Source organism: Aulostomus chinensis, chromosome 11 (genome assembly GCF_037954235.1).
Source record: "Aulostomus chinensis isolate RoL2024-O1b breed Wild chromosome 11, RoL_Achi_v1.0, whole genome shotgun sequence".
Classification (NCBI taxonomy): domain Eukaryota; kingdom Metazoa; phylum Chordata; class Actinopteri; order Syngnathiformes; family Aulostomidae; genus Aulostomus; species Aulostomus chinensis.
Genome location: NC_141330.1, coordinates 10,030,303 through 10,045,608, shown reverse-complemented (window position 1 = coordinate 10,045,608; position 15,306 = coordinate 10,030,303). Strand labels below are relative to the sequence as shown.

The following is a 15,306-nucleotide window of genomic DNA, read 5'->3' as shown; positions in this document are numbered from 1 at the left end:
GGAGAGGGATGTAGAAAGACTTTGAAAGAAAGGTTATCAGCTGTTCAATCCGTTTTGTAGTCTCATGTTTTATAGGATTAAATCTCATTCTGCAGGAGAGGTTGTGTCTTGTTTTCCACAGTTTATTCACATATTTTAAGCTCCTCTTCTCCTCCATATCAAACCAATCTCAAATGTTTTAATTCATCAGGAGGACTATGAATAAGTGCAGTCTTGTCAGTATAAGAGCCCTTACTTTTTAAAATGAGCTAGAAAATGACTGATAAAGGTTTCCTGCAGTATGGTGCTACTTTAATACAGCAAACCATATTGTGCACTGGATTATGGCAAAACATGACAAACATATCTGGGAACAAATTGTAAAAAGGGAGGTAGTAGTTTCAATCTCTCTCGCTCTCTTGCTCTCTCTCTCTTTCACGCCCCCCCCCCCCTCTCTCTCTCTTCCAACACTTCTCTGTCTCTCTTGTAGCCAAAGTAGCTCGCTGAAGCGATCCACCGCAGTGCCTGGGACGGGTTGAGTCAAAGAGAGTGAGGGATACAGAGGATGGGTAGGGGGGCTTGAGGGAAGCACACGGAGGAGAGAGAGAGCGAGAGAGAGAGAGAGAGAGAGAGGGAGAGAGAGAGAGAGAGAGAGCAAAATCCACCAAGCCTCCCTGGTGTGAGGTGTCTTGGCTTCTGACGTGTGCGCACGACTCTCGTGGCAGGGTGAGTATTTTCCCATTTATATACATGTTTATATTCTTTTTTTCCCCGGGGTGGGGGCAGTAATTGTTTTGAATAGTCATTCTGAATGCACGATGACAGCCGAGCAGGATCCTGTCGTGTATAGACGAGCGCTCATCTTCATCTCGGCGCGCAAATAGAAATCAAAGTTACCTGAAAGACAAGAAGCCTCGTTTTTCTCCATTTTCATCCAGATTGTTCAGTCGGAGTCGCTCACATGTTTCTTCGCTCTGTTTATCATCTTCAAACTCCGCCCGCGTGTCAGTGTGTGTGTCTGTGTGTGTATGTGTGACAGTATGGGGGGGGGGGGCGCGCTAAACAATCCAATGCGCACAACATTCCGCTCCGACTACATATTCCTTCTCACAAACGTGCAGAAAATTAGAGTCTAAATGTGCAGTTTGGCTCCGTGAAAACGAGTTTTCTCGGCATGAGCTGCGCAGCTTTGACCAACCAAACCCACCCATTGAGTCACGATATCTTAGTCGTTACGAAGTCGTTTATTTTTCCTCCTCTCGGGCTGCATCCGCGATCCTTAACAGTCGGAGCTGGCTGGTGAGTTTAGCACAGGTGTAGGCGCATCCCCGTCGTGCTCGTCCATGCTGGGTACGCCTTCCATTTTTTTAATCTTTTTTTTTTTTGGGCCAAGGTCTTTCCCTATATCTGCTCCACATCCTCCTTGAAGACTCTCCTCCTAACACAGTTTGCCTCTGCCGCCACTTTGCTCGGATCTTTTCAGCAGCTCCACATCCTTTCATCCATCACACCCTCTTTTTTTCTTTTCTTGGTGTCTTTCTTTCCTTAGAGGCTAAGAGGTGATGTCAGTGTGCAGATTGTGACGGATTACAGAGAATTAAACCTTTTGTCCCCCTGTGGCTCCTATCTAACCAATTCAGTTGGCTCATTACTTTCTGGGTGAAGGAGCTGAGGGGCCTCTCTCAGAGCGCTAAAATTGGATTGTTATCACAAATCTAACAGGGAAACAGATTTGGTTTCATTCAATCCAAATCCAACGTCTACAATGACAATGTTTCCACAAAAGCGGCTTTATTTTTATTTATTTGCTATTCCACACATAGACCGAGGTTCATTTTAATCCAGATGAGGCTGCAGCGGCGTGTATTTCATGTGCTGGGAAGGTGGTGCTGTCCGTGGTGCTGAACAAGTCCTCGAAGAGCCACTCAGCTGCTCATTTTTGCAGTGTTGCAACTCCAGTTGATTCACACTCATCTCTGAGCCATCATCCAGCTGCTGGAAGGTGTGATTGTTCATTCCTGAAGCTCTCCTCTCTCTGCTCGGGGTTTATCCTCACACTATACCTCCTCCTGTGGCCTGAGTCATATCTGTGAGGGTTTGTTTCATACTGATTCAAGTTGCAACCGTTCCCCACCAGCCCCAAGTGGCAGCGATGTCCACGTCTTGGCCTGCGTACGATCAGCAGTGTCTGGTTAAAGAGGGAAAACACAAGAACATTTAAAGAAAAGACTGAATCTTCAGTTCTGGGTTGTGTGCCACCATTTGTACAAATTACAGCTCTGACTTGTGATTGCTTCGATTTTGCCTCGTCCATACGGTCCCTCTGGTAACGTTACGCTGAAGAGTGCTTCATTCAGTCTGATCATGTCCAAACTTGTCATTTCTCGGAGGATCTCTCTCTGATGTGTACCCTTTACTGGCAGCCAACTCTGTTCTTACTCATCATTCTTGTGCCTCTTCACAAAAGAAGCGCCATTCATCCCTTCGGCTGCTGCAGCACAATAAGATACTACGCTTACAACTACAGTGTTCACATCTCACACAATGGCTGTCCAGATAAGAGGCCCAGCTTTAACTTTGAACAGTTGACACCAACCCCCCACCCCCACCCCCACCCCCCTAGAATCTCTGTATCTAATTTAACGCTGAATACAATAGTTGGTCTTTTGTTGTACTGTTGTGTTGTGCAATATATATTTATAATCAATGGGAATTTTAATTACTGTGACCCTATTCATGGTATGTGATTATACAGTTTCGGCAAAGAAGTCTCTCCTTTGACCTGAATACGGAGGAGACACAGAGTTTCTGTGTCTTTAGAACAGGGACTTCATGTTCTCATCATGTCGAGGACCAGAATTTAGTCAATTTTAAAACCAATGACCCCCATTTGATGAGATTCAAGTCCTCGAGACCCACATTTTAGAATATTTTTGTCCAGAATTCATTGCTCTAATGAGGTGCTACAGAGATTACAGGCAAAATAACAACAGCTTTACATTCTCTTAGTTATAAGTCACCAGACAACCCTTTAATTTGTTTCTTCTTGTAAGTAAAGTAAAGCTAATATTCAACAATTTAACCTTTTCAAGGACGCCTGGTAGTCCCTGGACAGGAACTTATTATTCCCTATTTAAGCGCATTTTTTTTTTTGAAGAAAATATACAAATGATGTGCCTTTGAATGAAACTGTATCATTGCAGATAAGAAATTTGCACACAGTGATGCAAGAAACTATGAAAATATCTTCTGCAGCTGTGTGGCGATTTTAGCAGCAGCAGTCAAACAGGCAGGCTGCAAGTTTGCAAATAACAACTCAGCTCAGCAGATTGAAAGCTCAAAAACACATCCTTCCAAACCTTCCAGCAGCTGTGTTACATCAGCAGGAGAACATGCCTGATTTCACTGCTGTCAGCTGCTGTACGAGCAAGAGGATGAAGTTTCATGAGGTAGTAACGTGATTGCCAAAACCGAGTAGAAAAGCATGTCTGGCTCGTAGCAATTACTCTACGACGGGGGCCGACTTCTAACCTCTGCCTTTTAACCACAGTTAAATCAGTCGACGGCACACAATGTGTTCTTATCTAGACTTTGTGAGGGAATGTACGTTTTTCGTGAGTGAGGATTGAACATCTCACCGAGCAGAAACATTGCTTGTGTACCAGGTTTCATTTGAAGCACTTTAATAGCCTGCACAGTCTGTAAGATACGATGTGAAATTCACAACATGCACCAGTGAAAAAGCCACTGAGAGGCGATATCTAGTCATAAAGGGCAACAACTCCTGCTGAAAGGAATAAAGGCACAGTTCGAGCAAGTGATGCATCATTAAATGACCAGCAGCTACATTAACCTGGAAAAATTACAAAAGTAATTAAAACAAATTGGAGTATGAGAGGTAGCTAGACCAAGGGATCTCAGCTGGTGGTCTGCAGCTTCGTGGTGGTCTGTAAAGCCATAACAGGCTATTTTCACATCGTCTCATGAAACATTTGTATGACCCCATGTGAAAAGTTATGTAAATTTCTGCTTTTTTTTTTCATGCATGAGCACCAGCACAAACCCCTGCAGTGACAACATTGGGCATAATGTCAGACGTTCCTTTTATTCTCATTGAAAAATAATTTGTTTTTGAAAGATAGTTGTGACAACAAATAAAAACAGCTGCAAATATCCAAGGTCTTTCTCCTGCCTCCTGGCTCATGTGGACGTGGGCTATAATTAGAAACGGCCCGAGTTTCACTGTGGGAATCACAATTTTACATTTTTCGCATGCAATTCTATGTGTTCACATTTTCTGAATATAAACATTAGAAAAGACAAAAGGTGGGGCCTCCATGTAGCGCAGCAATCTACTGTATTACCGACTAACACAGGGGCGGGGAAGCTAGATGAGGGTGTGTCCTGGTAGCTGCACTCACCTCCTCTGGTCTGTCAGAGAAACTATTTGAGGGGGAAGGGAATTTAAAAAAGAGAAGATTAAAAAGACAAAAAAAGGGGGGGGGGAGCCAAGGTGACTGTAAGGATTAGTGCCTTAGTCCTTGGTAGTTTGTGTGTCGTTAATGATGGACTGCGTCGCTAACGTCACATACGTTGATCCTCCTGAGTCAGAATGGTGGTTCAGGGGTCACAGTCGGGTGAAAACTCCTGTTCTAGAATACAGCATGAGGGCTAGGATGCACAACTGAGCAGGGAGATGATGATGACAAAAACATTTCGGCACGATCAAGATTTCTCACAATGGAAGATATGAGATTAAACCACGGGTCAGCCTGATCCTCCCAGTATAACACAGCTCTCTGCTTCCCATTTGCATTTACTCTCCATTACTTTAAACTGATTATACTGAGCAGCAGTCCAAATTAAACAGAAGCTACTGGCTGAACAATCACACACACGAACGTGCATGTGCACAGAGACTCACAAATGCAAACAGACAGCGCGTTCACAGTGTTTGCAGTGAAGTGTTTCCCAGTCAACCAGAACTAAGGCACAGAAAAACCATGTGTGAGTCATACAGGACATGCCCCTCCCTCCTGAGCTCTGTGGGGATGTGTGTGTGTTTGAGTGAGTGTGTATGTGTGTGTGTGTGTGTGTGTGTGTGTGTGTGTGTGTGTGTGCGCGCGCGTGTGTTCTACTATCACTCAGTTTTTTTTTAAGTCCTCATCTAACTTCAGTGGGTAACCATGAAGTCATCATCTGTTGCACTGGCTTCTTGCTGACCTTTAACTGGATTGGTTGAAGGGGATGTGTCACTAACTCATTTAGCAATAAACAAGACAGGAAGTTAGCCAGCGGCTGTGTTCGTGTGTGTGCGTGTGTGTGAATCTGCACATTACTGTGTTTCCCTATCCTAATGACCTCTCTCCCGTGACCTCCTCCGAATTTACCTCCACTTTTTACTCTACAGTTGTGACATGTAGTGCCTCCTCTCCTCTAACACCCCCCCCCCTCTCTTTCTGTCCGCCCTCCAGATGAGTTCGTGCAGCAGCCGAGCGTTGACCATCCTGTCCACAGTGTTTGGAGCCTGCGGGCTGCTGCTGGTGGGGGTGGCTGTGTCCACAGACTACTGGCTCATTATGGTGGAGGGCATCATCCTGCAGCAGAACCAGAGCATGGAGGTGAAGATGGCCCTGCATTCAGGCCTCTGGAGAGTTTGCTTCGTGGCTGGTAGGAAGATACACAAGTGTGCAACATGAAATGTACACACATTCAAACAAGGTTGTCACATTTCAACAGTGACAAAAACATAGCAAGAGGTAGCGCGACAGCGTGGGAGATGAGATGGGTAGTAAACGAGATTGTGACCTCATAGCTGTCACGGAACATGAACGCTTACCTGTGAGCACACAACAAAACCCGAAAAGCTTTTTTTTGTTGTTGTTGTTGTTTTTCTTTTTTTTATGTACATGCATCACTGACTTTGATCCTAAAAGCAAACTCCCAAAATTTTCCACTTTGCATGTCTCCTCACAGGATCAGAAAACGGGAGATGTGTTGCATCGGAGTATTTCACCGAACCCGATATAGAGATCACCACTGAAAACACTGCAAACATCCTCAGTGAGTAAAACAGCCTGGTGGTGACATTGCAGGAGAGTCCACAGTTATGACTAATGCAGAGGCCCCCTGCTGATCAATCTCAGGAACTGAAGTATGAACCTTACAGAGCTGCAGCTAGTATTTGATCAACAGAAACCTAACCTGCAACTATTTAGATTTTTGGTCTTTTTTTTTATTATTATTAATTTTGTATAGAAATAAGAGCAGAAGTCACAAGTTTGAGATCCTCTGCTTTTCTGTCATCGTGGATTTTGATATTCTGATATTTTCCGATGTTTGAAAGACAGAATTAAGCAGTTAACAGTAATTATTTGTGAAAAATATATATCATGCTTAGTTGAATCCACTCTCGATCATTAAGCAGATGAACTGATTCTGAAAGGCATCTTGTTTTTGGAAATTATTTGCCTGGCTGGTCTAAACAAGCAAAACAATAAAAGTAGTATTTTTCTCTGTAAATGTGGTTTTCTATCTTCTAACTCTCGCAATTAAGATAGCAAATTAGCAAGTAAGTTGGCAAATGAATGAGTTTGTGTTTCTTATGGAGTTAGCACGTCAGTTAGGTTTTGCATTGCTAATATTAATATACGAGATTCAGTGTGGATACAGATATAAAAGAAGGGTCGGGGCTACTGGCCTTGATAGGGTTCTAAGGAGGTTTCCAAGTGTCTTCCTAGGTTAAAAAAATGTATCAAAACTTCATCATGAGCAATAATTTCCCCCTAATATTTCATAAGCGATTAATTTATGCATTATAGGAGCCTGTGAGTTATCTTATTCCACCCTCCACCTATTTGGAGTTCAGTGTTTCTCTGTAATCTAGCAGGTGTTTGTCTAAACCTCACATCATAGTTGTGAGTAGGCCAGCCTGTGTGCTGAGTCTCTGTTTCAGTAGCAGAAGCAACACCACAAAGGTGCCTGTACTCTGAACAATCTTCAGTGACGTTAACTTTCCGCTTCCCATCAGCTTCGTTCAACACCATGTCCTCTCTCCCCCGTAGAGATGGTGCGTACAGCTACACCCTTCCCCATGGTGTCACTGCTCTTTGTCTTCACGGCCTTCGTCATCAGTAACATCGGACACATTCAGCCTCAGCGCACCATCCTTGCCTTTGTTTCCGGCATCTTCTTCATCCTCTCAGGTGAGACTCATTATTCAGATCCGGCTGTCAGTATTCCTTCCCTGTGTGATTGATTACCACAGCCCGGTGTGTCCTGTGTGTCACATGTGGAGACGCTCCATCACGTCTCTATTTATAGTGTATGATGCAGGTGGGAAGACTGCCATGACAAACGCTGACTAAATTAGTTTTCAAGACTCCTGTGGGGTCCGACTTCTTCCTTTCTTTGACATCAAATCCACTTAACCCATAGGCTCACATTTCAAAACCAAAAACATAAACCTGCCAAGAGATTCTGAACAGTTTGTAAAATACGTCCAATAATCCCACAGTATTATAAAACTGGTTTTCACCTGATTTTTCTGCATTATTGTAGTTAACCTCTTCGAACAGCAGGTGGCTGTAATCATCCCATTTCTCTACTCACCGGTGTAAAGACAGTCAGGAGCCCAATTACAGCTCAGGCGGCCTGTTTCACTTGATATGTTTGTAAAGGATGCAGCACTGCGGTGCTCATGGAAGCATCAAGCAGCAGCAGCAGCTATAACAGTGCAGTCTTGCCACAGTGGGGACTTGCTTATAAAGGGTGTAGCAGAATAATAGCGTTATGTAATGGTGCTTATGTAAGGGTTATTGTCTGTGCAGGAGGTGTCACTATGTTTTACTTTTTTGATAATAGGGTGGTAATAAGGGGAAAACGAATCAAATTGCTTTTCAGTGGTTAGATACTCTCCTGCACTAAGTCCCCCACCCCCCCACTCTCTCACTCTCTCTCTCTCTCTCTCTCTCTCGCCCTCTCCTACTTACCCTCCCCCTTCCAGAGATGTGTTGGCATACTGTTTTACTACATTTTTAGAGGGCTCTGACACTGCGCCACTCTTCTGTCTGTATTAGTTTTATTAGGTTTCATATCGACACCACAAGAAAACACATTATTATCCAGCCAGATACATCGCTCAGCCTCCGACTTCCCATGTTTAAAAGCTAAACCGCAGCTTTTTTACGTATTGATTAAGGTCTCTTACTTTCAAGCCCTTGCCAATCAAGTTCTCACAATGCTCATTAGTTCGTTAAATGTCCCTGCATTTTACCACGTATGGAGTTTGTGTCTGTAGCGACATTCCTGCTCAACTCAAACCAGCTGAACGGGCTTCTTTTAAATAGTGAATGTGGGAAATTCTGCAGCTAACTTGCTGACCGAATAAAACTCTGAACTCAAATGTCTTTTTGCGGACGTCCTGTGACACAATTCACCCTCCGTTTTGCAGGCTGCAACAGAAACAACGGAGAAGGAAACAGGAGTCAGCAACACGTATTGATAGTTGCTTGTAATAACTTCCAGAAGATGGACGCAAACGAGTCACGATATGAATTTAAATAAGTTTGACTGACATCGTGCAGGACTTTTTTTTTTGGTCCTTTCACACCTATTAATATCCAACACAGAACAGAACATGTGAGAAAAACACTGAACTGTTTTTGAAGCAGTTTCCAGTCACTTGTCTTTAGACGCATGTCCTCGGGGACCCATAGGTTGACTAGCTGCCAGGTCATCGGTCAGATCCACAACGCTGGACCCTTTAAATCATGAAATCGTGCAAAGCGTTAATCCAACACATTCTTATTCCTCAAAAAGAGCAAAAAGCAAATGAATGTCAAGTTTAGAGTTAGGTTTGATTAAATCTAAGCCAGTTATTGTGAGATCACTACTGCATATGCTAATTCAAGTACTTGGGGAAAATATACAAGTATTGCGATAATAACTATGATAATTTTGTAGCTTGAAAACTTGATTCCCTCCTCTTTGCAGCTAATCAAGCCTTTCAGTTGCCTTCCTTTTCCCTGTTTTAACCTCCCGACTCCCTCCTCCATTCAGCGTATGTACTTTCACTACTCTCTGGTGGTGTGTGTGGACTACTGAGTAATATGAACCTGCCAGCCTGGTAAATATTGTAGTTAACGTTCGCTGGCTGGGTGGTGCGTCAGCATTATAATTCAGCGTGGAGGTCATCAAACACAGCATGCAGCTGCATCAAGCTTGCCTGTTTTATTGTTTCTCTGTTTCTTTGACACATGCTTTCACACACACTCACACACACCGCAACAATCCTGCATATGCATGTGTACTTGTAGACCTTTATCTCAATTTTCTCTCCCCTCTATCTCACACCGATACAATCACAACAAACTCTCTCCACCAGTCTTGATGTGCAAGTGCGTTTCTCTCCATTTTCTGGCGGAACAATTGATGGGTGTTACTAATTCAGCAGCATGGTTTCCGCCTTTTCCTTGTTTGTTTGTTTTTTTTAAAAAGAATAAAATAAAAAACAGCACAACCTCTACAAGCAGCATGTCATGTAAAGTACATACGAAAACGGCAGCAAGGAGAGAAACACACATGCATTCACAACACACTCCTTTCTCTTGCCTCCACCCTCCGTGTGCCCGTGTTTCCCTCCATTTTTTCTGCTGTTACTAATTCACGTAAAGATGTTCTTCCACTGCGAGATTGACAGCAGCATGGTTTCTGCATTTTCCTTGCATTTCAATTTTAAAACAACTACACAACCCCGTAAACTGGCATTTCATGTAAAGGGTATAAGCAGTTCTGTGGTGCATTTGAATATTGCAGTGACAGCTAAAAATGCTCATTCCTATTCACTGTTTACAGCATGCAGCTTTCTTTGAATATTGTTTCCTAGATGTTGGCCATATGTTGTATCTCATGCATTTAACATGTTCAAGGCAGCATAGAAAGCATAAGAATGTTCCTCGATGTGGTGCTTTAATGTTGTATGGGATGCTTCCGGGTGGAGCGGGTCGATTTTTCAAAGCCAAGGTCGTTTTTTCCGTTTGATAACTATACTGCTGTGCTGACTTTAACACACCACTGTTTTCACAGTATGCTGCATTAAGCTCTTACCAGGACCTGAAAAATTGTGCCAAGCCCCTTTGACAGTTTTACACCCTTTCAATCTTTAGCTCAGGAGGTGGTTTTGTCACCTGCATCTGTCTGTCTTTATAATCAGGATTACATGTCAACTACCTGTCTGTTTTTCACTGACCGTGTTTTAGGGTGGTTAGGGTGGAGATCGGGGCAAGAAATAACCCAATAAGTTTTGGGGCTGGTCTACTTAACACTGCAAAAAAAAAAGCATCAAGGGACTCTACCGGGTCTTGGTCTCGGAAATGTCAAAAATTTTACCTCAGGTGTCTTTTTCAGATTACTTGTTTTTGTCCCACCAACACTCAAACCAATAATTTACTTTCTCAAGACAAAGAATAGCAGAAAATACAAAGGTCATTCTGAAAAATTACAGTAATGCTTGGCTCTTTGGATAAATATAGGGTGGAAAGTAATTCAGTTTCATTTGACCTTGTATGTATATGGGAGGACTAAGGCGCACAGGCTTGAAACCAGTCCAAGTATTTAGATAAAAGGGAAAAGGACAAAGGTTTCAGGGATTTTTCAGACTTGGCAGAAGTTTACAGTCTCAGAATTCATTAAAATTTTTCATCAGATTTTCTGTCTGTCATTTACGCACTAAAGCCTACTCTTTTCCTTTGTCCCTTTAGAAATGTGAACATTTTTACAACTTAATTGTCAATAAACATCCCTTTCTGTCTATTAATGCCTTGCCACAGTGCATGGATTGCAATGTAACAACCCCCACTGTGTTGTCTCTGGTCCCTGTTGACAATGTGGCGTGTGCAGGCCTCAGTTTGGTGGTGGGCCTGGTGCTCTACATCTCCAGTATTAACGACGAGGTGATGAACCGGCCCAGGGAGCCCGAGCAGTTCTTCAACTACCACTACGGCTGGTCGTTTGCCTTTGCTGCTTCTTCCTTCTTGCTTAAAGAGGTCAGTCTGAGTTCTGCGTGTATGTGAGTGTCAAGCAAAGAGTTTAAATGTGTTTCTTTGCATTTGCGTACATACGCCATATTTTCTCAGTTCTGATTTAGCATGCAGACGTGATCATTAGTATTCTGTGAGGTATCGATAGTTACGCACAGAACTGCAGGGATGTGTGTGTGTGTGTGTGTCCTTGTGTGCATCCATTCATGGTGCAGTTTCTCATGAATCCTTAGCTCATCTTCCCACCTCCCCTCCCTCCGTCCCTTCCCACCTCCCCTCCCTCCGTCCCTTCCTCCCTCCCTCTTCTCCTTCCATCCCATCATCAGCAGCAGCATGGCTGTTAATGTGGTGCAGTGGACAGTTGAGTATGAACTAACCTTCCTCCCCCCCCTCCTCCCCCTCCTCCCCCTCCTCCCTTCTGATTTCCTTCTCTTTTCCATCCATGTTATGAGTTCCCAAGGATTCAGAGCATTCAGCAACCCCTCATCTTTCTCCATCAGTAGAATAAAAAAGTGCACACATACACTCTGTTTTCTCTTCACACTCTCTTTTCCCCAGCCATCATTTGCTGCTGTTTCTTTGAAGTTTTATTTTGCCTCCTAACTCATTTTAATCAAATCTCACTCTCCCTGTCACGTCTTATCTCCTCCAACTCTTATGGGTTTTTTCTTCCTCGCTCTTTCTTCTCATTTGCTGTCTCAGGGGGCAGGTGTGATGTCAGTCTATCTGTTCATGAAGCGTTATGCAGAGGAGGAGATGTACCGCCCCCACCCAGCGCTCTACCGCCCCCGTTTGTCGGAGAGCAGTGACTACAGCGGCCAGTTCCTCCATCCAGAATCTTCCTGGCCTCCTCCAAAGCGAGGACGCAGCACCTCGGAGGCCTCCAGCGATATCTCCATCCAGCTCAACCATACTCCTCCAGCACCGCCAAAAAGCAATCTTCAGACGGGCGGTCAGGGCAGCCCACCCTCAGCGTCCTCCTCTGTAGGAAGCTACCAAAATCCCCCACAGTCGGCTGGATACCCCTCGACACACACTCTTCCCAGATCACACTCTTCACACCCCCAGGGCCAGGCTCTTCCCATGGCAATGCCTCCGTCACCTGTACCACCACCTCACTATCACACACACATGCACATGAGCACCTCTCCCTGTTAGAGAGAGGGACCGCAGCGGAAGCGAGGAGAGACACTGACTCCTCATCATCATGTTAACTGTACATTTAGAAAGCTGAGCTTGGATTAAAGATACACGTGGAGCACAGAAAACAGACCGAGAGGTGACTAAAAAAAAAAAAGTAACGGGAATAATGTGAACGAAGGACAAAAGAGGAACTGTGAAGGCGAGAGACATTAACAGGAGAAGAAAATGACAAATGCAGCTTCTCATGATGGAAAAAAAGGGAAAAGGGCGACTGCACGACTTCAGATGCTAGGCTGAGAGGAGATGCAGGGGAGGGCGAGCAAGCAGGGAGCGAGCGAGCGAGGGGCTGCAGTGTAAGATGCTGCAGTGCTGCAGGGAATGTGTATGCTCCAGGAAATGTACAACGTAAGACACAGATCACAAAGACTGAGGATTCACATTGTTTTCTACATACGTAATTCATGCCGATACATGGACTATGTACCTTTCTATGAAATGTGGTTAAACTTGCTCTTGTCTAAATTTCTTACATCATCAATTCAGTTTCATAACTGACCATGTAAAAAAAATAGTCTTATTAATATTATTTGTTAAATAATACCAGAATTCATAAAAGAGACAGTTCTATGTGAATGTTGTTAACCTTTGTATAAAAAAAATGCAAATGGAAGTAGACGGGATTCTTAAATATCATGAGGAAGAATCAACTTTATGTTTTACATGTTTGTTAGGTAAAAATTTCTAACTTCTTGTAGATACAACTGCACATGAGAGCTGCTATATTGTAAATTATGAATGAAGCTTTGGCACAATCTGACCAAGTCACTTCTAGAAAATCTCTGACTCATTCAGCTTTGGCCGAAGACTCTGCAACAGGAGTAATACAACCAACAACACACCCTGTGGATGCGGTGCACACTGCTGTGAAGGAGTAACCGTCCGAAACGAGGGTTTGATGCCCTCTACTGGTCATTTTCTGCACTGACCCTGGACCAGCTTTACACACGCTTCCCACTGAGCTGCCCTGTGATAGTGCGGCACGTATGTGTTGGAGTGAAGCTGTTGTCCTTCTATTGGAAGGTCAGAGGAGATGAGAACTTCAGAACATTTTTACAGTTCATTAGGTTTTTATATATCCGGAAACTCTTAATGGAAGCATTAGTTAGATATGCACTTTTCGTGACACGCAAGTCCTGATTTTGGAATTCACAGTGACACAGTAGAGACCACAGTTTTATTCCATGTTTGGAGGTCATATGCATCATCGCCGTATGTTTGTTAGGTATCTAATGAAAGACATTATGGCAAAATGACCCTCATGAGACTGGAAATAAGGATTATTGCAACTTAAATTAAACCATTTGTCTAAAAAAAAAAAAAAAACCTGAGAAAGCAGTGAACAAGTTTAATTACAATTCCCTTATAGCAAAGACAAAAATCAGATCTTCACATCTGAGAAGCTGAAACCAACGATTATTTAGTATTTTGTCTTAAAAAAAAAACCAGCATGAAAATAGTAGCTGATTAATCGATTAGTTGTTGCAGCCCTGATTTTGTGACCTCTTTCTTCTGAAGAGCGACATTCTGATGAAAGGTTGAGGGAGAAAAGCCTCTCTGAGTTCAGTCAGACTAGCGTTTCCCTCAAACATCATGATGTATTCGTCCGATTTATCCATCTGTGTAGAATGTTTAAGCCAGTTTTGACATTGCAGAAATGTCTTTTACCAAAACAGGGTTATGTTGTGGAGATTTTCAGATGCTCTAGAAGCCAAATAGTCATGAAGTTTTTGTTTGTTTGTATTAAGACACATCATGCATATGAATATATATCTCTGAAACTGGAGTTAAACCATTGTGTTATTGTGCAATTGCTGGTTTTCTTTATCACTATAATCTCAGAGAAAGAGAGAGAGAATCACACTGTCGTTAGAAGACGCACAGTACAGAGGATGGCTAATTCATGAGAGATCGTGGAGATATTATCATGTTTTTGTATGTTTCCAGGTTGCTTTGTTTGTAGGATAAATGCAGTTTTTCAACATTGCTCTTTCATACAACTGCCCACATTGTACCTGCAGTTACAGTTGAGTGTCCTGCTCAAAATCAAATAATTTCCCTTACTAAATATACGTAGACAGGTCAACTTTTTTAACCTTCCAAATAAGGCCAGCCCAAACATGACCTGCGGATTTATTCCCTCTGTGTCCTCCTTCTTTTCTGAAACCATTCAACGATCACGCATTGCCTCTTGAAACTGCCTTTTCTTTATCTGCATTTCTTTGTTTTCCCCTCTCTACCCGCAGCCCTTTCTTTGCCTCTATGATTACATAAAAGGGTGTAGCTGCACTCGCTTTTGCATAAAGCCTAGTCTTCTCGCACATGACCATATTTGTAAAGAAAAAAAAAAGAGTAAAACAAATGCTTTTCGATGCTTAAACGAAGAAGATGCTGTATAATCCTGAGTTACATAACTGAATAGCCAGTGTGATAAGATCACTGTTCTTGAAAGTGGTGACATCTGTCAATCACTTTACACAGCTACACAAGAATAAAACTTTAAACCTGTGCTGATTTCACCTTGATTCTCTATCTTCAACTGATTTGAATATATTCGATATATTCTGATAGTGACATGATCTGGGAGGGACTTTTACTATAAAGAAATTGTGTCATAAATCAGCCATTATGATCCCAGTTAGCATTAACATGATAGATAAAGAGAACTGCTGTGGCTGGGCTCTGTGATGGGAGGGGACCATTGTAAGTGCATGCACACTGCACTGCAGTGAACCGCTGGGTGTTAACCAGGCTCCCTCCTCAGTCACGGCAAGCCACCACTGCCTCAGGGCAACCATTGATCCAAGCGTTGTACATGTGTGTGTCTGCGTATGTGTGTGTATGTGCTTACTTGTTGACACGTGTTTGCACGTGTGAAGGTTAGTATAAATTTATCATTACCAGTATGAGACTAAATTACAATAAAAACATTGAGACAAACAGTAAATATATAATCAATGTATGTATCCTCAGTAAAAGTGAATGAATGCTCTGTTCTCCAAAAAACGTATTCACGGTATAAAAGAGATAGCAGTTCTTCGTCAAGGTCAAAAAGGAGTGAGCAATGTGAGCGAACTAATAAATAGTG

The 15,306-nt window shown here is 43.0% G+C and overlaps 1 protein-coding gene across 1 annotated transcript; it reads left to right on the top strand.

Moving 5' to 3' along the window:
- The first annotated feature begins 509 nt into the window (after positions 1-509).
- On the top strand, positions 510-14,761 carry cacng7b (calcium channel, voltage-dependent, gamma subunit 7b). Its single transcript, XM_086217168.1, has 6 exons — positions 510-705; positions 5,454-5,649; positions 5,956-6,042; positions 7,044-7,184; positions 10,879-11,024; positions 11,721-14,761. Exons 2-6 carry the CDS (start codon positions 5,454-5,456, stop codon positions 12,174-12,176), a joined length of 1,026 nt encoding a protein of 341 aa, XP_086073294.1. The 5' UTR covers positions 510-705; the 3' UTR covers positions 12,177-14,761.
- The last annotated feature ends 545 nt before the right edge of the window (positions 14,762-15,306 follow it).